General features: G+C 41.9%; 1 protein-coding gene across 2 annotated transcripts in view; it reads left to right on the top strand.

Moving 5' to 3' along the window:
• The window catches only part of DPYD (dihydropyrimidine dehydrogenase), a 505,368-nt gene that overhangs the window by 323,231 nt on the left and 155,744 nt on the right, over positions 1–26,393 (top strand). For both annotated transcript variants that reach the window (XM_081914137.1, XM_081914136.1), the window contains exon 14: positions 2,532–2,696. In XM_081914137.1, coding sequence (XP_081770263.1) covers positions 2,532–2,696 — 165 coding nt within the window. The remainder of the gene's footprint in view (positions 1–2,531; positions 2,697–26,393) is intronic.

Here is a 26,393-nt window from a genome sequence, read left to right on the forward strand (position 1 = left end):
CAAGGAGATCACAACCCACAATTAAAATAAGAGAGAAAACAGATCCTCGGTTACAAGAAAGAAAAGACAAAAATCGAGCAACAAAATTTATGGCGGTTTGAAAGCAGGAATGATGCAACATTATCAACCCTACAGCTTAGAAACAACTTAAAGAGGATCAAAAGCCTTATACATTTCAGAGATTATACCTAAATATTTAAGGGTTGGGTTTGTTTGTTTTTTTTGAAAAGAAGTTCTCTGTGATATTTAATGTCAAACAAAATGATCAGAAGCACAGGAGAATCCCACCACCCACTTGATTTTGATGAAATAACAAGACACTTTGTGAGTATAACTGCTGGATGAAACTGAGGGAAAGGGAAAGGTAGTGTAGGTAGATCATTAATGAAAATTAATAAAGCTGACAACAGGACCTCATTTCTTTGTGTATTATAATGCCCACATCTTCAGAGGCTGCTGGAAAATTAACTGAAAACTTTATTGACATGCAGTGCCTTGGGATGTAAGGAGAATATACGACAGGAAAAGTTCTAACTGCTATTATCCTTTCCCCAGTTACCATTGAAATGTCAGCAGTGCTGATTAACCACTGCACATTAATTGGCATACTTTCTCTATATGCGAATGTACATATTTGTACATTCACACCATTTCTCGCCATTTATTTTATAATAAATAGTCCAAACAGAAAAACAAATAGAAATCACTAGACATTTACATACAATATGAAGCAAGTCCCTTTATCCTCTGCAACGGTAGCATTTGGCAGATTCAGGAATAAATAATCATTTGTGGTGAGGGTATGCCTTATCAAACATATGCAGATCAGCACTAATTAATGCTAATTAAGGTTTCCTGTCTATCTAGTTGGAAAAACGTCCAAATGTTATGAAATCAGTTAGTGTGCCTATTACCCTAATTGTTTTATATGGGATGGATCTTAATTAAAATATGTAAATTGACCTTAATTGCTATATACTAATGGGGGTTCATGTTATCTCTCCAGAAGTGACAAGATGGTGAGTAGGGGTACTTAACCAAATAATTCTATGAAATCCTTAACTAAATGGCCTTTACCTAAAAAAATCATTTTTTTATTATAAATTGCCAAAAGAACTTATTTACATACAGCATTTTTTTTCTAATTTAAGTGTCTTAAAAACACATACACGCATATATAGGTAGGGAGAGAAAAAATGAAAAAAAAAGCTTAATTTTGCTTTCCTCCACAGAATGAAGATTTCCTTATAACTTTATGGTTTTGATCTGAAGTGGTTTGATTATAGCATATTATAATATTGGACTCTTAATATTGTCCATATCATTCACTCGGAGTGCCTAGTGGTTGCTGAGCTCTCTGGCTTGGGTTAGACTCGCTGAAATAAAAGAATGTTTGTTTACTGAAATGAAAATGCTCAAGTTTGCCTGGAGGTTCATTCATTTACGCGCGCTTTCTCTCTCAGTTCTGTATAAGGTATTTCACTTCTCATTGTGTTAATACATTGGTGTGGTCCCAGGTCCACATCTAGCTTTGCAACTTTTGTGAATGTACGGCCAATAGACAGCATTGTCTGTGCCCCCATCTTCAGACACTCAAAGGATAGGTGGGAATTGCCTCTATCTGTGTATTATTGTTATTGTTATTGTTATTATCACTAAATTTAATAAGTCTCTGCACAACAACAACAACAACAACAACAACAACAACAGAGCATTGAGCTGATAGCATCATTTCACATACAGTGGTACCTCTGGTTACGTACTTAATTCATTCTAGAGGTCCATTCTTAACCTGAAACTGTGCTTAACCTGAAGCACCACTTTAGCTAATGGGGCTTCCCGCTGCTGCCGTGCCACCACTGCGCAATTTCTGTTCTCATCCTGAAGCAAAGTTCTTAACCCGAGGTACTATTTCTGGGTTAGCGGAGTCTGAAACCTGAAGTGTATGTAACCCAAGGTACCACTGTATTATTAAAACATTAATGGTCAATGTAGGCTTTCCACAAACACGTTTGTGAAATTGATGGGATAAATTTGCTATCTACTTCCCCATGAAAAGAAAGGGGATCAGGTTGTTACATCAAAGGTGTCTCTCTTTACAACGCCTATTGCGACCCCTCTAAGCTCACTTAGTTGCTCTAAAATAGCCACATCCCAGATATGGTTGAACCCAGCCTCAAAGTGGTAGCTCAGTTTGTCTGTGTCTTTAACACCATCCATGGCCTCCTAGGCCAACTGCTTTCTGTATCACTCCTTTTACCCAGATTCCATTCCTCCCCTGCCCCTTCTCTGCTGTCTTCCTTGTGTGTGTCAGATTCCTCTTATACATTGCACAGCACCTGGCGAAACAGCAATGCCATAGCTGCATTTTCTCTGTAAAATTAGCAGGCATCTGTTCAGATATATGTGGCAGACTATCCTCTATCAGGACATTTCTCCATTTTCTCCAGAACCATTTTTTTTCTGCACTACTGTGGCTGATATCTTCTTCTTGTTGTTTAACTTTTTTTTTCTTCTCATTGTGTTAATAGGACATTGTAACAAACGTTTCTCCGAGAATAATACGTGGCGTTACCTCAGGCCCCATCTATGGTCCAGGCCAAGGCTCTTTCCTGAACATTGAGCTCATCAGTGAGAAAACGGCAGCCTACTGGTGTAAAAGTGTCTCTGAGCTGAAGATGGACTTCCCTGACAAAGTAAGTTGAGCTTTGATGCAAAGGAAGTTCCCATAGGGGCTGGAGGAGAGGAGTAGGTGCTCATGGTGCATATAGTCATCCTGTTTTCACATCTGGTAAACAGGTTCTGCAGGGTTTTGTGGTTCAGGAACCTGCAAAGCTTGTTTAACTAGAGGCTAAAATAGGACAAAAGAAATGTGTTTATGCCATGGACTGCTTGCTTAAAAAACTATTTTCTTCTCCAGTTCTGTGTGCAAATACATTGTTTGTACAATAGCAAACAGTAATGCATGTAATGTAGTTGAATGTAGCCATGCATTCAGTTACAAACTATCCTTATTGTAATGGTAAATTTATCACTAAATGAGGATAGATTTTTGCAGCCTGAGTAGAAATCTCTCGGTGCTTATAATAAAATGCTCTGTGTAATTAGGGCTTTTAGGAAGTTTTTTGTTCATATCCCTGAAAAAGCATATAATACTCGATAGGGTATGCATTGATATTATTATTTATTTATTTACTTAGACAATACTCAGAAAGGTGTTTTTTTCCTTTCCTAAATGAACTTAATGAGGAAGTGAATGGCATCCTCTGCTCAAATGAGAGGAAAAAGCAGAGATGAGTGTACAAAAGAATATCAACTAGTAATTACAGTAAAGTAAATTATTGTGTTATGGTAAATATTAAAAACAGAAGGAAATTTGATCTATAATTGCCTTTGCATTGTAATAGAGGCAGTTTAAACAGTAGGTTCAAAAATCATCATGCTAAGAATTAAGCCTTTGTCACTATCAAAGCAGTTGACAGTGCTTTGAATTGATGTTTGGTACAAAAGGAATTGTATTCAGATTATCCAAAATTTAGCTGCATTAACTCTTATGATTCACGTGGCCCTGACGGGAGTTGAGCTGAACAGTATTATTTTCAAGGGGCTGTCGCTAATTTTCAGATGGGATTCAATTACACACCAGCAAATGCAGGTTGCACAATTAAAGTGGACTTGGTACAACAAGCTCACACCTTTAAAAAGCCATTTTAGTGGATAAGGAAAGTGATAGGAAATGCACTGGGAAGTGTGAGGTAACAGCTGTTTGATGTGATTTCAGAGAACCTCTCCACTAGGGAATGGATGCATCTGTCAATTTCGGTTTCTTTCAGTTTCTGATTCCAATTTTAAATTCAGTCCTCCACATTTCAGCCACAATTAACATTTAGGGAGGAAAAAAAACCTCACGAAAATTTGTCAGAATCTTAGTGAGAACGAGAGAAAGCGTAAGTCAGGATGCTCACTGTGGTGACTGTCTGGAGTCTAGTTGCTTTTATCTTCTCCTAAGATACTCAAGAATGATATTATTTGGTTCTTCAGAGCATGCAGCATAGGAAATATGGCCTTGCATTGACCATGTACTGTGGTACCTCGGGTTACAGATGCTTCGGGTTACAGACTCCGCTAACCCAGAAATAGTACCTCGGGTTAAGAACTTTGCTTCAGGATGAGAACAGGATGAGTACGGCGGCGGCACGGCAGCAGTGGGAGGCCCCATTAGCTAAAGTGGTACCTCGGGTTAAGAACAGTTTCAGGTTAAGAATGGGCCTTCGGAACGAATTAAGTTCTTAACCCGAGGTACCACTGTATTCCATACATAGAGGGACATCACAACTGAACAGGAGGCAGCTGAAAATCTCAAGGCCTAGTTAAAAATAATAATAATTTATTTATACCACGCTGATCTGGCTGGGTTTCCCAACATAACAACAACAACAACAAATAATGCAACAAAACATCAAACATTAAAAACTTGCCTGAACCTGGCTGCCTTCTGATGCCTTCTAAAAGTCAGATAGTTGTTTATTTCCTTGACATCTGACATGAGGGCATTCCACAGGGAAGGCTCCACTACCGAGAAGGCCCTCTGCTTGCTTCCCTGTAACCTCACTTCTCTCAGTGAGGCAACCGCCAGAAGGCCCTCAGAGCTGGATCTCAGTGTTGGAGCTGAACAATGGAGGTGGAGACGCTCCTTCAGGTATACTGGGCTGAGGCATATAGTTAAACATGAGCAGAGTTTGCTCACCACCAGGGCAGCCATTGAACAAAGCACAACACTTCTGACTTTCAGGTGAAATCATCAGCCAGAGCCAGGGTGGTTGGTGGATGCAGTACCCCCTTCCTCTGGTGTAGTTCTGTCACCTTCAGTAGGATTGCACAAATGTAAGCAGTCAGTGAATTGGCTCATAATGTCAGTCAATCAATTTTGATGTGCCGGTGTCTGCCAGACCGTCACTGTAATGAATGGAGCACAAGAAAGGGCTTTAGAAGATTGACTATTAATAAAGACATCCACAATGAATACAGCTTTAAAAAAATATCATTGAAAGTGAGTGACAAGTTTCCCTGAGTGTACATAAGCACTTAGTGACCCTTATTCAGTATTTGACAGTGCATGTCGTGGCATTTTAATGGAACATTTGATAAATTAAGCTGTCCTGGAAACAGGGATTTCCTTAGCCAAACAGAACTCTTGAGTAAAGTATATTAGTGATGTTTGACTGACAATTAAATCCTTTCACCATTGGTTCAGGAAATATATTTATTGTCAGTAAATAATGACTTGCTAAGCAAACTAAAAAACATACCACAAGCACTAAACATTATTAAAAATAAATAAATAGACGGGATAAAGACTGGTACAGGATTGTAGACTTAGGTCACACATAATTTGAGCTGTGGGTTGCCATTGTGACTACTTCTATACCACCCTAAGGTGTACATGAAGGGAGTCTTAGTCTAGCAATACATGTCTGTCTATAATAGCCACCAAGTGGATTTACTTATTTGCATATATCACCGATCTAAAGGCAAAAAGACTGTGGTGAACAATGTAAAATCAACACTAACATACTCATTTTTCAAAAATATTTTTATTAAGAATAGTACAATGAGCTAAAAGCAAAAAGAGGGGGGAAAGAGAAAGAATACATAAAACATTTTAAAAGGTTGAGGGAAAAAACAATAATACGACAGTAAATTATAATTAAGATTGCAGAACTACATAACATGTATGTAAATGGATAAACTTACTGTTTCCCTCAAATGTCCATTGATTCATGGATCACGATGGCTTCAGTAAATATGTTCCAAATATCATTAAATTTGCCCATACATAATCTTCGTCTGAAAGCGATCCATTAATGGGTTGCAAGGGCTGTTGTGTCGTCTATCCATTGATCGAAAGAGGCCATATTTTTGTCCTTCCAATGTATCTAATGATACAGTAACATTACATTCATAAAACAAATGCAAAATGTGTTAATCTGATGTACTGATTTGTGATGCATGCATCAAGACGGTTGGCTTACCCCTCAGGGAAAGCCTGGGTGAAAAGGGGACCTTTAAGTAGGCACCTAAATGCCAATACTGTAGTCCGAAGGGCAGATGTCACCACACTAAAAGGCTCTGGCATTAGTGGCCATAAGACAAACTTTGGGAACCTATGGCACCACTAAGAAAGTCTCTTGCGAGGACTGAAGTGGCAGGAGGCGATCTGGTCCCAAGTTGCTCAGGGCTCTCTATAAACCAAAAGCAAGACCTTAGACTTAACTGGCAGCGTATTGGTAGCTGGCATAACTCTTTCAACACAGAGATAGATAGAGCACACCTTGCTGCTGCATTTTCTACTTGCTGTAGCTTCTGGACCACTGTTAAGGGTTGCCCCACACAAAGCACATTGTAACAATCCAATTAATACAATGATGAGTGGGGGTTTTTTGGCATGGTAATTGTAACTATCCTATTGACAACCTAGACCTACAGGCTAAGTTTAATATCACCTTTCTCCAGTGAGCTCTGTGAAAGAATTGCAACTACTGGAATTACTAAAAATTTGCCTAATTACAGTTCCTACAATTCACTGTTGTGGCTTTCCCCAGAGAAAGTGGTATAATGTAGATATGCTTCTTGTCATGTAAATATTCCTTTTCAGGAACCTGTGTGTGTATATATGTGTATTTTGTGTGTGTGTGTGTGTGTGTGTGAGAGAGAGAGAGAGAGAGAGAGAGAGAGAGAGAGAGAGAGAGAGAGAGAAAGCACATATATGTAATTACAGTGCTACTATGAAAAATATATATTTATGGTGTCTGTCAAAAACCCTTTTGTCTTCCAAACTCTTTATAACTGGGACTGATATCTAAAATCAACACTTTATTGAGCTATATTTTCATAGCCAAACTATAATATCCTGTCCAGTCTGATGGAATCACAGGTGTTCATTTTATATGAGATGTTTAGGTTCTCGAGCGAAGAACCTTGAAGCTGGAAAGGAAGTATGCACTATCTCGAAATGACGAGAGTGTCTAAGCAAATGTGTAGATGAATGTCTGGAGTTATGTTTCTCTCTCTCTTTTAAAAAGCAGACCACAAACACCTGTAAAGTATCAGTTTGCACTCCTGAATGAGCCACTCTGCCTTATTGACTAGCAGGAAGTTGCATTACAATTTATTGGCATGAAACACTATGCCAATTGGCATAGTGTTTGGCATGAAACACTATGCAACATTATGCACACCCTGGGCAGAAATGCATATAGGATACACATTGTATTTTTTTCTAAGCCAGGAAAGGAATTATGTCAAGGGCTTGTGCAAAAGGCCTCCACTTCCCAAGTGTTCTGTGGATTTGCCTTCAGTTGTGCAGAACGTCCGTCTTTCTCTCAATCCCATGCCTTTGTGTCGCTGAAATAGCTTTTTATGAAAAATGCGATAGTCAATGGTACAAAACAGTAACGCACATTGGAGATTTGTATCTTCAGTAAGAAACATCCTTTGCTTAGAGCGCAAGACATTGGTCCTATTAGGAAGGAAGGCATTTCACAATTTTATGAGGATGATAAGCACATCTTGAAGACGTTGCCCCAAGGTGTAAAGTAGGAGAAAATTAAAGCTGTTTCTGAAATAATCTGCCAGGCCTCTTCCGGAAAATGAGCTGAGAGCTTCTCTTGATTACTGGGAAAAACAAACCCTTAATGGCGAAAGACAGCTTTAGTACTCACAGCACCTGATCTTGACAATTCAACTAATGCCAGTGCTGAAAGCTCCTCTATGAAGGAACGGGAGAAGAGCTCTTTGCAAGAATATGGAGCATGGCTTAAAATGTGAGCCATTCTGTAGCTCAGCATTCCTTTCCTCCTGAAATATGATACACAATTCCATTGTTAAAAGTGCTCTGTGTGTGCACGCGCTCACACACATGAACATTCATGTGCAAAAATACATTTCCATCCTATTGCAGAACCTTGCTTGAATTTTGCATTCCAGCACTGGGAAATCTGAGAAGCAGAGCTCACTCCACTGGCTCTGCTGTGACAGGACAGCCCCATCAGGCCTCGTCTCCCCTCCCCAGAAGAGCCATTCCATCAGGCTGCCTCAGTGGATGGGGGGGATAGGAGGGAAGAAGAAGAAGAAGAAGAAGAAGAAGAAGAAGAAGAAGAAGAAGAAGAAGAAGAAGAAGAAGAAGCCGCCACCCATCTGACTGGGTTGCCCCAGCCTCTCTGGGCAGTTCCCAACAAAATATTAAAAACACAATAACACATCAACCATTAAAAACTTTCCTGAACAGGGTTGCCTTCAGATGTCTTCTACAATCAAATAGTTGTTTATCAGTTTGACATCTGATGGGAGGGTGTTTTTACTCCAAGGCATGCTCCATTTCATTCAGTGAGACTTACTTCCAAATCAGTGAGTGTAGGATTACAGCTAACAGACCGATCCTAATGAGACACCTTGAAAACTTCATCCCAAAAGCTAGAGGGATGCATGGGAAGGGAAGTATCCATTCATAGAATTCTAGATTTGGAAGGGACCACAAAGGCCATCTACTCCAACCCCCTGCAGTGCAGGAATCCTTCCCACAGCCATCCCTGGGTGGGCTCAAACCTGGTTAGCAGCCAGATACCGTGACCCATTGTGCCACTGTCTGGTGGAACCAAAAGGCCTGCGAAATCCCTGCAGTTGTCAGTTAGCTCTTCCTTACCCCAGTTTTCCTCCATTTCACAAAGATAAGTTTACTTGGAAAAGGCTGTCACACTGCTTAGCTTATGATATGCCGGGTATTTCTTTTTAAGGGATTTGCATTCATTTTCAGTCCCGCATTTGTTTCCATCATTGCTACTTTTTAATCCCAAATTTCACACCCAATACGGAACCATTCTTCCTGACTTTTGCCAAAAAAATAGCCTGGAGGAAGGGGAAATAAGTTTTTGGCATGCTGCGGTATGCAGAGGGCATACACAATCATCTTCAATCATTCAGCCCTAGTTTTCTGTAGCTTTATTCTCTGCAATTCTTTACCCTCTCATAAAAATCATATTGAAAGAGCTGCTACTCTCATTTGGCCATTTTGACTATGAGCTGCAGGAATCCATTAATCCAGTAGCTGTCCATTTTAGCTTTGAAATCACAATACTGGTTTCTTGAGGACAGAAATCGATGCTGATATGCACCGTAGCTGATGGTGTTTTTTTAAAGCAGTTCTATGACAGGCCCATCTGTTGACTATTTGACAAAAGATGGAATTCGAAAGTAACACGGGACTAGTAATGCTCATGAGATAATGGCATGTGGGGGTCTCCTAAGACAACAGAGACGGAACTTACAAGATAGAATAGGAAAAGACATCAATATTGTATCATGCATGGAAGTGAACCCTCTGGATGCTGATTAGCTGAGACGGCAGGGTAGCACGGAATGTAAACGCGCTTTCTCATTGCTCAGAATGTTTGTCGTTCAGCTTCAGTGAGGAAAGGGAAAGTTGTCAGAATGGCTGGGATTTAATCCTTACATTTTCTAGGGGAAGGAGCAGTTTTATGGGACAAACTGTGTCCTGAACAGAGGAGACAATGACCAAGGGATAATATGTCTGAAGGTGGACTACAGAAAAAGCAGTGGGCTGAGAAACAGGAACCTGAGGGAAGATTGGGCAGCTGAAAAAGTATTGGTTGCATTTAGTGTATAATGAAGTTATACGTATGAGTTATGTTTAGTTTGCTCAGTCACTATTACGGTAATTAACGTATGAGCTGGTTTGTATCTATAATAATAATAATAATAATAATTTATTATTTGTACCCCGCCCATCTGGCTGGGTTTCCCCAGCCACTCTGGGCGGCTTCCAACAAAGATAAAAGATACACTGAAATGTCACATATTAAAAACTTCCCTGAACAGGGCTGCCTTCAGATGTCTTCTGAATGTCAGGTAGATGTTTATCGCTTTGACATCTGATGGGAGGGCGTTCCACAGGGCGGGTGCCACTACCAAGAAGGCCCTCTGCCTGGTTCCCTGTAACTTGGCCTCTCGCAGTGAGGGAACCGCCAGACGGCCCTCTGAGCTGGACCTCAGTGTCCGGGCAGAACGATGGGGGAGGAGACGCTCCTTCTACTCCCTTATCCATGAGAAATAGATATTAGTCGTTCTTAAGGAGATCCTTAACCTTTATTCATAAAATCCAGTCACATTCTTGGCATATTTCTTTCTGCCTATTTGTTCTCCCATAACTAGTGGGTCCTGCTCAGGACAAACTTCTTAAAACACAATCTTAGCATACAACAAACTGCATTCTGTTTGTTGATGAGGGAGAAAAAGAAGTGAAATCTTGATAGCTGCTTTGCTCTGGATACCTGCAGTTTATTCTAGGAATTCCCACATTCTCCCTGCTTCTTAACGTGTTCAGGTTAATTTGAGTGGTATATTTTTGACCAAATGTATTTTGCACATGTTTAGAGGCCCTTCAGTACTTCACAGATGTTGAAACCTACCAGGCACTGCCTGGCAGAAAAAAATTAATGTACATAGTTGGCTGCAAAGTTTGCTGGGAATGGCTCTTTATGGGTAACAGGTCTGGGCAAAAATAAAAATTTGGATCTTCTTTTTGCTTTTAGCTTCTTCACAGAAGGGTAATAGCAGCAAACATCTCTTTTCCAAATGTCGTCATTTCCCTTTGTGTTTTTCACTTGTGTTTTTGTTTAGTTTTGTTTTTTAGGGGGGTAATATGTAGGCTGATCAAGGCTACTGAACTGGAAAAAAAGTTTGCACATGCCTGGTGTTCCTTTGCTTTAGTCTTCATATGTTCAGAGCTGAGACCTGGCACTGAAAGCAGCTTCTCGTATTGAGCAAATGCTGGCTCAGTTTGAGCACTGAATATTTGGGGAAGGGAGCAGATGGGGATATCCACCTTCAGCTGCAAAGCCCAGCTGTTAAGAGCCCTTTGTTGTGCCGAGCTATCAGTTTGGGCCAAGGAGAGTGTGTGTATGTGCTATTTTCAAATATGTAGAAGGATGCCAGAAATACAAGCTTCTATACTTTTCCTGTGTGCTATTTTTCCCTTTGTGGGCTGGTAGTCTAATACATCATTTCAAATTGTGTGAAGGTAAGGGGGGGAGTGCCTATTTTGTAGAAACCTCCTGATGTATATTTTGTTCTAGGAGGCTTAGTTTGGTCAGAATCGAGTATACACTTCCAGAGTAAACGCTAAGTACAATACTTCTGGTAAATTAGCCATGATAGCTGCTAGAAGGCCATGAAAATTTGTGTCCCAGGCTTTTAGACTCATCTACCCATGTGCTATCTGAAATGAAAGGGACCCCTTGATTGCCAGATATGAAATAGATTGGCATTATTTTCAGCTCTCCTACGTAGAAAAAACAAATAGTTCCGAAGCAACAATGCGTCTGGTAAGAATTCATTTTCCAGGTGCGCCTGGGCAATTTGGGGGCAGGTGTCCCATCTGTGAAGATACTTCACAGGGGATGCCATCAGCTTACAGCAGGCATAGGAAAACTTGGCCCTCCAGATGTTTTGGGACTACAACTCCCATCATCCCTGACCACTGATCCAGCTAGCTAGGGATCCTGAGAGTTGTAGTCCCAAAACATCTGGAGGGCCGAGTTTGCCTATGCCTGGCTTACAGTGATGGGAGGCAGCATAGGATGATGATGGGAGCTGGAATTCACCAGCATCTGCAGAGCCACAGGTTCCCCGTCTCTTGTTTAAATGGTAAAAGAAGACTGCATTGTTCCTGCTTCTTTGCTATTGTGCATGCATCTGTTGCTCTCGATGTTTGCGCCTCATTTTCAGATAAAAATACTGGGGAAGAAATGTGTAGTGAAAGGGGAAAGCCCTGGGGATTTCTTTGCCTTCTTGCCTACCTTGTTTTTCAGTGTGTGGTCTCAAGAATCAATAAGGTGTCAGCACCCTGTTGTTAAGTTTTTGCTGCAGGTTATAGTTTAGGTGCTTGAAATATTGTAAAACTAGACATAACCACTTTCCATTAGCTCTTCTGATTGTTCCTTGGCCTCTCCTGTTCCCCCGATACCAAGGCAATATCTTAAAAGTATGCTGTTCCTGCTAGGGTTGGCAAAGTGGGGTGGCCGGCTATTCTGAAGCCATTCAGAATTTTCCATGCTTGGCTGAGTGGGGATGGCTGAGCTGCAAATGGTAAGGATCATTCATTCCACATTCCCTTCTGAGTGAGCATCGTTGTGGTTTTCTTGTTTTTGCTCTTTTGCTCTTGGCTCTCATCACTAGTACTTATTTCTCTCAGACTTCTGGCCCTCACCAGCAAAGATCTGAAAGAGCAAGAGGAAGTGTTGTTTTGGATGCGTGCTCTAACATGCCCTCCAACATTTCTTCAAACTAACTAACTAACTAATTTACTATTTGTACCCCACCCATCTGACTGGGTTACCCCAGCCACTCTGGGAGGCTTCCAACATATATTAAAGGTCAAGGGACCCCTGACCATTAGGTCCAGTCGTAACCGACTCTGGGGTTGTGGCGCTCATCTTGCTTTAATGGCCGAAGGAGTCGGCGTACAGCTTCCGGGTCATGTGGCCAACATGACTAAGCCGCTTCAGACGAACCAGAGCAGCGCACGGAAACACCGTTTAACTTCCCACTGGAGCGGTACCTATTTATCTACTTGCACTTTGACGTGCTTTCGAACTGCTAGGGTGGCAGGAGCAGGGAACGAGCAACGGGAGCTCACCCCATCACGGGGATTCGAACCACCAACCTTGTGATCGGCAAGTCCTAGGCTCTGTGGTTCTACCCACAGCACCACGCATAAACATTAAAACACTTCTCTATACATGGCTGCCTTCAGATGGTCTTAGGGTCAGATAACTCCATACCCTCCAACATTTCTCCAATGAAAATAGGGATGTCCTAAGGGAAAGTGGGACTTTCCATTGGTCAAATCAGAAACCTGGACAGCTTCTGTAAATCTGGGACTGTCTCTGGAAGGTCTGCTTGGAGGGCCTGCTCTCAGTTTGCTCAACCATAGTTTATCAAGCTATGAACAAGCGTTGGATCTGCATGCTCCCCTCCCCTTGTTAATTCACATTAAGCACCAGTTCTCTGATTCAAATGGGGACTCAACATGGGGCAAAGGGAGGTTATACTTCTATATACAAGGGGCAGGGCTTTTCCTGCAATCTCATTAGCAGAGCAGGGAGTATTGAGGCTAAAGTGTAGATCGTACTTGAATTTGTCTATGGAAACATATCCATGTGCCAGTTCTCCCAGTCTCGTGAGAGTTGCTGGAGCCAATTGGAAGCCGTGTTAGAGCACAGCAAGCAACATTCTGAATAGCAAGTTAATGCTGCCCCAAACCTCTTTCTGCAACAGAGAAATGATGGGATTTTGCAGTGAAACATGGACATGTATTTTTAGGGACAGAGAGATTTGTGGAAATTTAGAAATAAATACTGTAGTACCTCGGATTACAGATGCTTCAGGTTGCAGGCGCTTCAGGTTACAGACTCCGCTAACCCAGAAATAGTACCTCAGGTTAAGAACTTTGCTTCAGGATGAGAACAGAAATCGTGCGGCGGCGGCGCAGAGGCAACGGGAGGCCCCATTAGCTAAAGTGGTGCTTCTGGTTAAGAACAGTTTCAGGTTAAGAACGGACCTCCACCCTCTGCTGGTTGAAAGATTGGATTTTATTGGAGAACACCGATGTCCTCGACCTGGAAGGATTTGATAATGCTTTTGGGTGGCATGCATATTTGTGGTATGACAAGGTTAAAGTTCATAGATCATTCAAAAACCATATTGTCAGAAGGGCAATTTTTATGGTCTGGTCAAAATATAAAGACTTATTGGAGAGTAAAACTCCGAGGTGGCTCTCACCGATGGAGGCCAAAGCACGGAAAAGACTCAATATGGAGGCCCACTGGCCTAAATATTGGGAAATAATTGAAAAAATTGGAGATAATTGGAGGTTGCAGAGTATGGAAAAGTTAAAAAACAAGGTGCGAGATTGGTTACATTATGCTCAAATTCAGGAAGTTTTTAAAGCGGACAAAAAAGTGGGTTTCCAGGAGGAAAAGTCGAAATTAGAGACAGAGTTGCTTGAGCCAAAATCTAAGTTAATTTCGAGAATGTACAACTTGTTGCTTAAATGGAATACACAGGATGAGATTGTTAAATCCTCCATGATAAAGTGGGCGCAGGATTTGGGGCACAACATTATGTTTGAAGACTGGGAAAGGTTATGGAACACCGGAATGAAATTTACGGCATGTAGTGCCCTGAAGGAAAATATTATGAAAATGACATACCGGTGGTACATGACCCCAGTCAAGCTTGCAAAGATATATCACCTGTCTGACAACAAATGTTGGAAATGTAAAGAGGAGGAAGGGACATTCTTACACCTCTGGTGGACCTGCCCGAAGGTGAAGGCCTTCTGGGAGATGATACATAATGAACTAAAAAAGGTGCTTAGATTTACCTTACCCAAGAAACCGGAGGCCTTCCTCCTGGGCATGGTGGACCAGAGGGTGGCAAAGAAAGATAGAATTTTCTTTATGTACGCTACTACAGCAGCAAGGATCTTGATGGCAAAGCACTGGAAGACACAAAATCTACCCACATTGGAAGAATGGCAGACGCAGCTGATGGACTATATGGAACTGGCTGAAATGACTGGCAGAATCCGAGACTCGGGAGAAGAAGAAACGGAGGAAGTTTGGGAAAAGTTCAAGGATTATTTGAAAAAGCATTATAAGTTGTATGAATGTTAAAAAATGCTCCTTTTTAGGAAATTACAGCTTCAGCATCGGTTAATTTTTTGAATTGGAAAATAAGGAACAACAAGACAGAAGTGGTGTAATGAAATAATTTTATTGTGTTGAAACTAAAACAATGGATTTGGACTGAAATGTTTAGAGACCAGATATCACGATAAAATGGAAGATATATTATTATGTTTAAAATAAGTTAACAATTTGCTGAGGTTTTAAATTTACAGAGAATGCAGTGTTCGGAAGATGGGGGGAGTCCACTAGATTTATGGCAATAAGTGTTTGGAAGTTGGATTTTGTATACTATAAACTTAATAAAAATTATATTAAAAAAAAAAGAACGGACCTCCAGAACGAATTAGGTTCTTAACCCGAGGTACCACTGTACACGCATGTAGAATGAAATACAGGCCCCCACCTGTGCTACGCATTTAAATACCACTTTAAACAGTCATGGCTTCCCCCCAAAGAACCATGGGAACTGTAGTTCGTTAATGGTGCTGAGAGTTGATGGAGACACCTATTCCCCTCATAGAGATACAGTTCTCTGAGTGGGTTAAGAGCCAATCTCTGTGAGGGGAAAAGAGGCCTCCTAACAACTCTCAGCAAACCTAAACAAACCAGGATCCCCTGTTCAAAGGAGTATGATACTGTTTTAAATGTATAGTGCTGATGAGTCCACAATACATTTCACTTGATGAGGAAGACTGTGGCCAAGTGTTGTTTTTCTGCTCAGTTTGGTACCCAAGTGCTAACCATTCAAGGTCCCTAGTCTCCCTTCTTCGGGTATTTTATTTTTTTAACCAAACTTGGAATGGAATGGAAGCCCCACAATAAAGGTCCTTCCAAAGGATGAATATCCTATGACAGTACCTCAAACAGAGGACACAAATACTCAGTGCTATTTTTCTGGAAAAAGAGGTGCCAGAACTCACCATGAGCACACCTCTTGTTCTCTTACAATGACAGTGGCACCCACCTGAGAGGTGCCAGAACTGAGTTCTGGTGATTTCTAGTAGAAAGAAAGCCCTGTGAACACACTTCTCAAAGGAGGAGTCAAAAGGGATAGTCCAGAGACCCAGACTCCTCCTACCTGATAAACTGTGATTTAGCAAGCCAGCGATGTACATCTTCACAGGGCCAAAGTGTTTGTGAAGTAATTAGTCGCAATTGCAAGACTTGGGTTCTATATTTGGAAATGGCATGGCCCTCCATCAAAAGCTTACAGTCAGAAATTGAGCAGAATGTAGCAAACATCTCAATGAGTTGCCAAAAACATCCCAAATAAAGATGTGTTCATTTTATCATAAATGGAAAACCAAGCCTGCAGCCAGCAGTAAATGGACAAGGCAGGAAATGAAGGCTTTAATGAAGAGTATCTTTGATGGGCTGAAGGCAAATTAAGGCAAATTTACAGCAAGCGTGCAGATTTGAACAGGAGAGAAGATTAAAAAAAACCTAAAGAAGGAAGGGCAGGGTATGGGAATGGTAACAAAGAAAGAGGAGAAATGGGAGGGGGAAGTGTGGCATTGTTACTGTAAAAACAGCAGTCTTGTGGCTTTTTTATATATATAAAAAAGTAATAAATTTATGGTGGTGGACTGTAGTCCATGAAAGCTTATGGTATAATATATTTGTTAGTCTTCAAGGTACCACAAGACACTGCGCGTGTTTTGCAGCAACAGACTTGACACAGCTGCCCCCTCTGGAAATTGCTGCAATAGTTGTCATGGTACAGAGCCTAGCAAAGAAACGTTTCAGCCTCGCAGAACTGACCTTAATCTGGCTATTCTTGAATAAATAGGTTTGAAGGTGGACTCCGGTGTGAACCCACAGAATTGCAATTTACAGTATTAAGATGTTCTAGCACCTGTGGCTTAGATAATGGATTTTTGTATCTCACGTGTTAATTGGTTCCCCAGTGCCAGGGTGTTTGTGCTACCATGCCAGCACTGCTTTCAGAAGGGCCCCCATTAAACTTTGCATCGCTGTCACTTTCGGCACTTTCGGCCTATCATTTCCCTCCGACATCACCGCTCTCGGTCCCCTTTCCCCAACTCTGCGACTTAGGATAACACTCCATGCGTCTGATGAAGCAGAGCTCATGTCCACAAACACTTATGCCGCAATAAAGCTGCCAGTCTTTTGAGGTGCTACAAAACCTCTTTGCTATAGTTGCCTTTGGTTTCCAGTACTTCCACCGGGAATGTTCAATGCTACCGTCTTCTTAGCAGCTCAATGCCTTACCTTGTTGCTAGATTAAAATTGGCACCACTTGATCTTCTCTGCTTTGCATGTGCACAGAGGCTCGTGCTGGCCATCCCTAAGACGCAGCCCAAGGTGGGTTACTGTAATGCAACGCTGATCGCATGCTCCCCATTTCCTGCATTCAGATGAAACATCCCTGATTTAGCCTTTGTTGTTTGCCATTCCCATTCTGTGTTCTCTGCCCCACTGTGAACAAACGCCAACATGTTTGCATTGAGGGCTGCTGCTATCCGAGATTATTTGCCCGCCTGAAGGATATTTGCTTTATTAAAAACAAACAGCCGCGGCAGCGAAAGATCCGCTGCATCTCAATCTGGTCGGGCAGCGGACAGTGCCACAACGCGACAGATGAGCAAGCAGCCAAAAGAAAAGAGAAAGAGGGAAAGGGGGGGGGGAGAGAGAGAAAGCCGAGAAGGCTTCTAGGCATAAACAGATGAGTAATTTGTTACAAGAGAATCTACCACTCACATTCAATTATTAAAAGGTTTGCATGTGTGCGATTTCCCCCGCTGCAGAAGCAGCAAGTCTTAAATGCAGGTTGTGGATCAAAACAAAAGAAGGAAAGAAGTGGTTAAACTGCTTACTGGCACCACTCTGGGTTTATTTATTTATTTTTAATTCCAGAGAGAGAGAGAGAGAGAGAGAGAGAGAGAGAGAGAGAGAGAGAGAGAGAGAGAGAGGGGAGAGGAGGAGGCTTGCAGGACAGTAATGTCAAGACATCCTGCATTACTTGTGTCTATCTCTATGTAGAATCTTTTTCAGCAAGGCGGCATCGAAAGAATAGATTTATGGACTTGGAGGTACATTGTTTAGTATGTCCATATCCATCTAGATTGACAGTTTCTACAGACTTGAATTTCCCAGGGGAGCACAGCGTTACTGGTGTCAGTGGATGGCATCATTTACTTCAATGCTCCATTATTAAATTGATAACAAGATAATTCCTCTGCTTCTCACAGACATGACAGGGTTTACAACGGTTAACTCTCTTATTGCATGGGATTTGAAGCTGTAAGAAGGTTTTAATAAGAAGCTTATTTTTTTTTATTTCAATCCAGTGACGAATCAAAATTCCAAGGGAAAAACACAATATGGTTTTTTTTAAAGGTCCACAAGGCAGCCATACTTGCAAGGGAGGGAGTTCCAACATCTGTCTTGCCCCCATTTCAAAGAGCTTGACTCTTTCTATTATGTCCAAACGTCTACGGATAGCACTCATGGTCCACGATTGTAGCAAGCTAAAATTATTCCATATGATAAATGAGCTTTCTCACATGTGCAAATGTTAAAACAGCTTGTTTACATGGACTAGATGATGATTAGTAAAGTAAATTATCAGATGCAGCGTTCCTTGTATAGGACCAAAATCTGCCCGTACAATAAAGGAGGCATATAGACTTCCCTTTTCAACTATTATTCATCCCATCTATTAATGGGTACCATCAGAGAGAGAAGGTAAATCTGTACTGACCCATCCACAGCAGCTGTCTACATGCTACCAGGCTGGCTTACATGTCTCAGAGCCATAAAGAGAGAAGCCATTCATTTTTAACCCTTTCCATTGTAAACACCAAGGACTTGAAACTTAAGGAGAAAAGATGGGGTTCTAGCGAATATTACAGTTGTACTGGGTATGCCGATGGAAGCAATATTCCATGGTTTGTCCAGCCAAATTAAAAGGGAGGATGTAGCTCAAAGATTTAACACAAATGCACCACATTTGAAGCAGGAAATATAAAAGAATATAATGCCCCTCTAATTCCTCTGGGCACTTTTGGCTTTCATGTTGTTGTTGTTTTAAAAAAATCATTTTAGAGTTCTTTGTAAAGATTCGTTACTAGTGAATTATATTCAAAGCAAGTATTTCAATTGAAGTTTTTTTTTTGGGGGGGGAAGCAAACCAGTGTCTCAGCATTTATAATGCAAAGGCACACACCTAATGAAAAGGAGGACAATATCAGTCAGCAGTTTGTCTTTCTTTCTGAGCTCTGAGGGAGTTGTAAAATAACATGCAAGAACTGCGGGGATGTATCTTGGTAGTGTCTTTCGGAGAACAACAATTACTAATGCCTTCATTATTATACAGTAATTGTAAGCGTAGCTTAGGATGCTGTAATCTAATGCCAAGCATTCATCTTATTGTTTCACACGCACTCGAGCCGTGCCTTATTGAAGAGCTTTCTTTTTTTCCCAAAGTTTTGGTGCGCACAATAGAGAACATTTTGCATGTCTCCTATTACTATCTCATTTATCTCATTTTATTGTTATTTTGGTGGGCCGGGACAAAGCATGGAAATGTTCTCAAATAAATATCCCATAGAGAATGCTCTTCATAATATGCGCTATCCAGAGACGAGATTATGGGCAGTGCAAGATTTAGTAGCTGTATCCATCAAAATGGTTTCAGTCTATAAAATACGAAAGTGAATCAGAGCTGCAGACGGCCTGCATGCAGTGCTCTTGTGGAGCTTCCATTCATTTGAAAGTGGTGCTCTTGTACAGCACCCGTCTATTTAAAATATTCCAAGTCCTTTCTGGTGGCTGGTCTTGAAAAGTTCACTGAGGTTTCCATGCAAGACTTCAGTGGGCAGAATCTGAGTCCTCAGCAGAGTCTGAGGTCTTTGCGTTAGGAATCCGTCTTCTCCATTGCCCCCTTCCCTGGATCACTTTATTATACTTACCCAGTAGCAGCGGAGATGACCCAATATTCTCTGAAGTTCTGCATGCACACACACACCCAAATATGGTTACCCCCATGACCCCCTGAATGTGTTTCATAAATATCTGGACAGAGAAATCTTTGCTTCAGTTCCCTATGCTCTAGTAGCCTCTGGCTGGATTACCGCACAACACTGTAAATGGGACTGCCTTTGAAGACTGCTGGAAAACTTCAGCTAGTGCAGAAAGTCATAGGAAAGTGTGATGATACATAACACTAGTTCCAGCCTGACTGCCAGATACAGTGGACACTTGGGTTGTGAACGTTTGCAATCCGCAGTGTCCACAACCCGCAGCACTGCATCTGCGCGCTCATGGGTCACAGTTCAGCGCTTCTGCGCCTGCGCAAAGTGTGATTTAATACTTCTGTGCATGTGCAAGCGCTGAAACCCAGAAGTAACCCATTCCGGTACTTCCGGGTTTGGGGAGGTGCACAACCCGAAATCACGCAACCGGAAGTGTCTGTAACCCGAGGTATGACTGTAGTTTCAACTAACAGTGCTGGTTTTGACCCTCAAAGCCCTGTATCATTAAAGATGGTTTTGCACTGTGAATGTGAGTCATGTAATTAATAATAATAATAATACCTGCCCATCTGACTGGGTTGCCCCAGCCACTCTGGACGGCTTCCGACAAATATAAAAGCATACTAAAACATCAATCATTTAAAACTTCCCTATACAGGGCTGCCTTCAGGTGTCTTCTAAAAGTTGTACAGTTATTTATCTCATTGATTTCTACTTTTGGGAGGAGTGGGCAAATCAACCACGCAATTTGGGCTTATATAACACACACATGCGCGTACACACACACAGAGAGGGAGAGAGAGAGAGAGAGAGAGAGACGGAGATTCTCCACCCTTTTCAAATTTCACCCCTATATGCATTGATGTTTGGGTAGGGCACGTATGCCTGGTGGACAGAGCAGAAAAGTGAGTCTGGCTCCTTCACTGTGCCTATGGAGAAGTTAATGGAGAGTGTTGTCTGAACTGGCCAGAAAAAAAGCTTTAAAATATGCTCCATTAGAAATATAGCAAAATGCATTTATCAAAAGGGAAAAGAAAAGAAAAGTACACTTGAACACGTCCTGCCAGTTTCCCCCCCCCACACACACACACATAATATCATGAGAAAAACTGATCTTTTGGTATAAGCGCTTTTCATATAAGAATAGACAGTGGCTTGTAAATAAGCCTCTTAGAAAGGAAATGAATAGCTTCTACTGTTATGAACACCCTAGATGCATAATAGATTGAAAGTACCGTATAGGGTTTCTTTTCCATCACTGGTGATGTCACATGAACATATAAACGTGAAATGAGAGGCCAGTTTTGAAATATTTTGTTTCCAGTAGAAGACACTATTTTCATCGTACATATATCATTGATTTTGAAAGTGAATACAGTACTAGATGAACCAACACTTTAAAATCAGTTATTCTAGTTAAGAATATTCAAAGCATTGCGTCTCCTGTATCACTTCCACGTTTTTTGAAACTCGGCTTTTTCAGATTTCACAGAAAACCATTGATGATACGAAAATCATCTTCATGGCAGGAAGGGTTGGAGGTGGGTCTGGCTAAGGCATCCTTGAGATGGAACACTTCAGGCTGCTTTGGACTATGGTAGGTTCCCCAAGGTCTTTTGTTGCCATGGGGCACTCTGTGGGGCCACAGTCTCTTGCTCCAAAGAGGTCACTCCACAGACTAGCTCAGAATGGGATGCATGCACCGTCCTTACCAAAAGACTCTGATGAAATTTGCCTCCTCTCTCCCCAAACCACTGGAATGCCCCTGCCCACAATATTCACCACCGTAAATGGGGTGGCAAATTCTGAAGGACCCTTTTTAATTTAGCCCCGTGCAAATTTAAGCATGCTTTCTATCTCTGATACTAGGAACTGCAAGCCCACTGTTTTGGAAAAGAGGCTTTGCCGACTACTAAATACTTACGAAATAACATTCCATCTGTTCTCTAACTCTAGAAGGGCCTTCACATAAAAAATGCAGCATTATAAAAGGATATTGTTTGCATAATTGACATTTTGTTCCTCTCGTGTGTTTTTCAAGGTTGAATAAAATGCAGCACGCAGCAGTGATTGATCATGTTTAATCAAGGAAACATTTGCGGTGGTTAGCAAAACCAAAAAACCAAGAAAGGTTAACTTTTTGTACATGGATAGCAGATGCTAGTAACATGTTTTGCATATCTACATTATTTGTTTTTCAAGGCAGGCCTGTTTTGCTTAGTGTGCCTGTTTTAACCCAACCACCCAACCCATTGATTTTTGTCTCCACAAATGTAATGTTTCCAAAAAGTGCCTTGGCGGACATCCTAAGCACACTGCGCATGGCAGCACAACTTCTGGTGCAGCTCACTCCAACTCTGGACTCCCATACAAAGATGTGGTAATCGCACTCTGCAACCCCTTGGCACCCAAGTATGCCAAGAGGAGAGGAATCGCTGGATCCCTCTCTCAGAGATGAAGGTGGATATTAATACATTAATATCAGGGAATTCAATGCATCATGTGTATTCACACCTGCTTTACTTCAGCCAGGTGATCGCACCATGTGTCCTCAGGCCATAGCCAAGTGAAGGGAACACCTGTGTGCATTGCAATGCACTCAGCACTATACACATCTGACTGAATGCCCAAATGGGAGATACAGAAAAAGGAAAAAAATCTCTCAGTAGTTCCTGCTTGTCTGCACTGTGCAGATGGTTCAGTTCTGGGATTGAAATGCTACAGGTTACGTATGAAAGCCTTAAGCAAGACAAATTCCATGCTCAGATCTAATGGTGAGCGGCCTTTCTCTTGTAGGGCAAATAGCTTTAACCATTTGGTCCAAATCCACCTCCTGTGCAACTCTGCTTAGCCTGTAGATGTGTGTGAGAGAGGAGGAAGTATCCCTTTTTTCATCATGGGAACACCAGTTCACGTGTAGGCTGAGTTGCATGATGAGCACTTCTCCACAGTCCAGTCTCAGGATGCACTGTTCATTTCTGTGCACAGGGCCTATGTGGATCATGTGGATTCTTTTGTTATTGTTTTAAATCTGCCTTTCCAATATGTGTTTGTCAAGGGAGTTGCTACAGTTAATAACAAACACAAAAAACCCCTGCAACAGTAGGATAAAAGCAAACCAAAATGGCACAGAATAACATGATATAACAAAAGTGCCTCACTGGAATATGCAGCCAATTAAAAGCGCCTAAAGAGGGTGAAGGTTACTTCCTACTCTGGTGCGACTAGTAGAGATTTCATTTACTTCACATTGTAATGGGAACTTGATTCATGCATTCTGAAACTGGAACAAATATCTAAAAAAATCCACACCTCTCTGAATTTTGTGATATATATCTCCACACACACCCAAAATGTGTACAAAAGTGCATATATTAGGGGAAGCATGCATAAATGATGTATATATTTCTGCATTATATTACAGAAAAATTATTTGCAAAAAATTGTGAATATTAGAAGAACAACATTCTAAAATGCTGACAATTATTTTTGACTTTTGTTTTTTTAAAGAAGGCACAAAATGATGCAGAAACACGGTAAGCCAATAAGGCGGAGTCTGGTTATTGGACCTGAGCATTTCTTGTCTGCCGACTGAGGAGAAAAGCTGACTGTGTCTAGTGTTTGTAGTTCAATTGGCCGCAGAGCAAACCCTCCTTCCCCCCTTCCCTTCATATTGTTTTGAGTTAATTTTGTCTTAACCGTGTTTTTCTTCCTGTGCATGCTGCATTTGTCTTTGCTATGGTTTCCCAATGGTTGCCGTATTCGGAGCTGGTAAGGAATTTTTGCAAAGAGATTGGGCCCATTGGGTGGTTTTGCTTTCCTCATAGTAAAATGTCACAACTCTTTGGGTGTGGAATTTTAGTCATCTAGGTTTGCGTGAAGTGATGCATCACCCCCCAACCTAAAGCAAGTGTGAACTCAGGGTACCCTATTAGAGGGATCTAGATGGAAGTAGCCTGAGTGTGGCTACCTTGGTAGATTAGTGTCTTGGGGAAGCCACAATCCTTGGCACAACCCTGTTCTAAATTTTAGCCCTCCAGTAGCCAAAGTCCACCTACATCTGTAACCAATAAAGTTGTGGCCATTTTTTATCCCAGATCAAGCCTTGTCAAGTTTGTTCCTTTGCAACATAGCTACTACCTTTGCAAAGGGGTTTAGGGTGCTGTGACTGGGCCACAGTGCTTTGTTTTAAAAGCCACTGATTAGTCTTAGCTTGTCCTGTCCCGTCCCCCTCCCATTTCCTTAAAGTTGTGTGATGGTCTCATTAGCAAGAAATATAGGGTGGTGAGACCCCTCCTTTGCAGGGCCACCATGCAGCCAGATTCTTTACTGCAAGAACCTGGATAAAAGTCTCCAATGAAGATCTCTGGGCAAGTATGAACAGAAGGGAGGGGGGATTTCTTCCGGTAACTTGGCCCCAATTCATTTAAGGCTTTACATCAGGCTTTGCCAACCTGGTGTTCTCCAGATAGCTCCAGCCACAACCAGGTCATGTTAGCTGGGGCTGATAGGATTGGATAGACCAAAACTTCTGCAAAGCATCAGCTAGACGAAGGCTGTTTTAAAGGTTATTAGCACCCAGACTGCCAACCTAGCAGTGCGAAAGCACGCCCAAAAGTGCAAGTAGATAAATAGGTGTCAGGGAACTGCCATTGGAGCCAAGAGTGGAGGTAAGGCTCCCTAGCGATGCAGGAGAAGGACCCAGCCGGGAGAGAGGGAACACTTCCTCGGAGGAAGGAAATCAGTGTGACACCAGGAAGAAAAGGGAGCCGGGAAGGACTTTGGAGAGATGGCTCCAAGACACTTCCACAGAGACCAGCGGGGAGAGCCCAGGACCTCCGCTGGCCACACCCACTCTGCGCAGAAAACTTCCGTGCAGGGAGGCTAGGCAGCGACTTGGTGTCAAAGAGCTTTTATGCTGGAAGAAGTTCAGGAAACGCCCACTGACGGATTCTGCCAGTGACTGACACAGCCACGGAGAAAGTGCTGTTCAGCCAGGGAAAAGTTTAGCCAGACAACATTGCCTAGACCAGCGGCCACTTACGCACGAGCAACCCCAATTCCCTTTACAATAGGTACCGCTCCAGCAGGAAGTTAAACAGTGTTTTCGTGCGCTGCTCTGGTTTCGGTGTTCCGTTGTGTCAGAAGCGCCTTAGTCATGCTGGCCACATGACCCGGAAAAACTGTCTGTGGACAAATGCCGGCTCCCTCGGCCTGTAGAGCGAGATGAGTGCCGCAACCCCAGAGTCGTCCACAACTGGACTTAACTGTCAGGGGTCCTTTACCTTTTAGCACCCTTTTGAATTGGGCCTAGACTAGAAGCTTTTTTGGGTGTCTGTAAAGAATAGAAGGACAGTTAACACATAGTACATTAAGAATAAAGTTATTTGAAAATTAGGACACTCTCTTAACTGAACACATGTCAGTAATCCAATTAAGCATCTCTCCCCACAACTGCCACCGCCTACCTTCCTTTGAAAGAAGGGCTTTTGGACAGCACTGTCAGTCACAATTATCTCCACATGGAAAGTTTAAGCCTAATGTTTGAGATAATTTTGCTATAAAACGGAAATCTGCATCTCTCTCATATACACACAATGAAGCTGCAGAACATACCGCCTTTTGTTGCTTTCAGATAATAACATAGTCTGGCACCATCACAGTTTCTTCCAGCAAATAAACTATAGTAGATGACAGATTTATTAGTTATTGTGCCTCACTCAATTTGAGACAAATATTGGGGGTGCAGCGGCAGAAGATACGCATGTTGTGGCAAGAACAGAGTCCCACGACACTGTGAAGATTAAGGATTTTATTGTGGCATAATTGTAGTCACATCACTTTGTTCTTTGTGTAAGCTGATCCTTAGCTGATAAGTATATATGTGCGTGAAAGTATCATATTCAGATACCTATCAACTGAGGATAACAGTTCTTGCATATAATAGACTGGCCCCAAACCAAAGATGCCCAAGGTAAGGAGCATCAATGGCACCCTCCCTCCAGCCATTTAATTTGTAACACCTTATTTTTGATTGAATTGTAGCCTGTGCCATTGTTTTGAATACACATTGTGCATGCATGATTCATCCCTGCCACGTAAGGTGATAAATTTGCATGGATGCCTCTGACTGCAGTCGCTATTGTGCATGCCATTTGTTAAAGCCCATACAAAGAATCATTTTAAAGAAGTTAACACAGTATTGGCCACGTACAGTATGTCAGTACTGCCAGCTTTACAAAGTGAAGATGAATTGCTTGTGCGAATTGCTTCCAGCTGCTCAATCGTTGACAGAGTGGATAGTTGAGGGACATTTTGGGGCAGGTGCCTCCTGAGCTTGACACTTGGAGAGTTGATTGTGTCATCTACCCCTAAATCTATTGATATGTGAGCGTGAATTCACATGTACACCCATATGGGGGGGGGGGGAGTTGTAATCAGTGGGACCGTGCAAGGAGTGGTTGAAATCTGTTGCATTTCTATGAAGAGACCGGATGTATACAAAATAAGAATGTGACCCATTCGAAACTCCAGTTACTGTTGGTAACTGCTTGTCTGACTCTGCGAATTTGCACCTATAGAGAAGAAGTTGTTGGGTTTTTGAGTTGCCGTCAATTTCCTTTGTATC

This window comes from Podarcis melisellensis (assembly GCF_964234715.1).
Source record: "Podarcis melisellensis genome assembly, chromosome: 6".
Lineage (NCBI taxonomy): Eukaryota > Metazoa > Chordata > Lepidosauria > Squamata > Lacertidae > Podarcis > Podarcis melisellensis.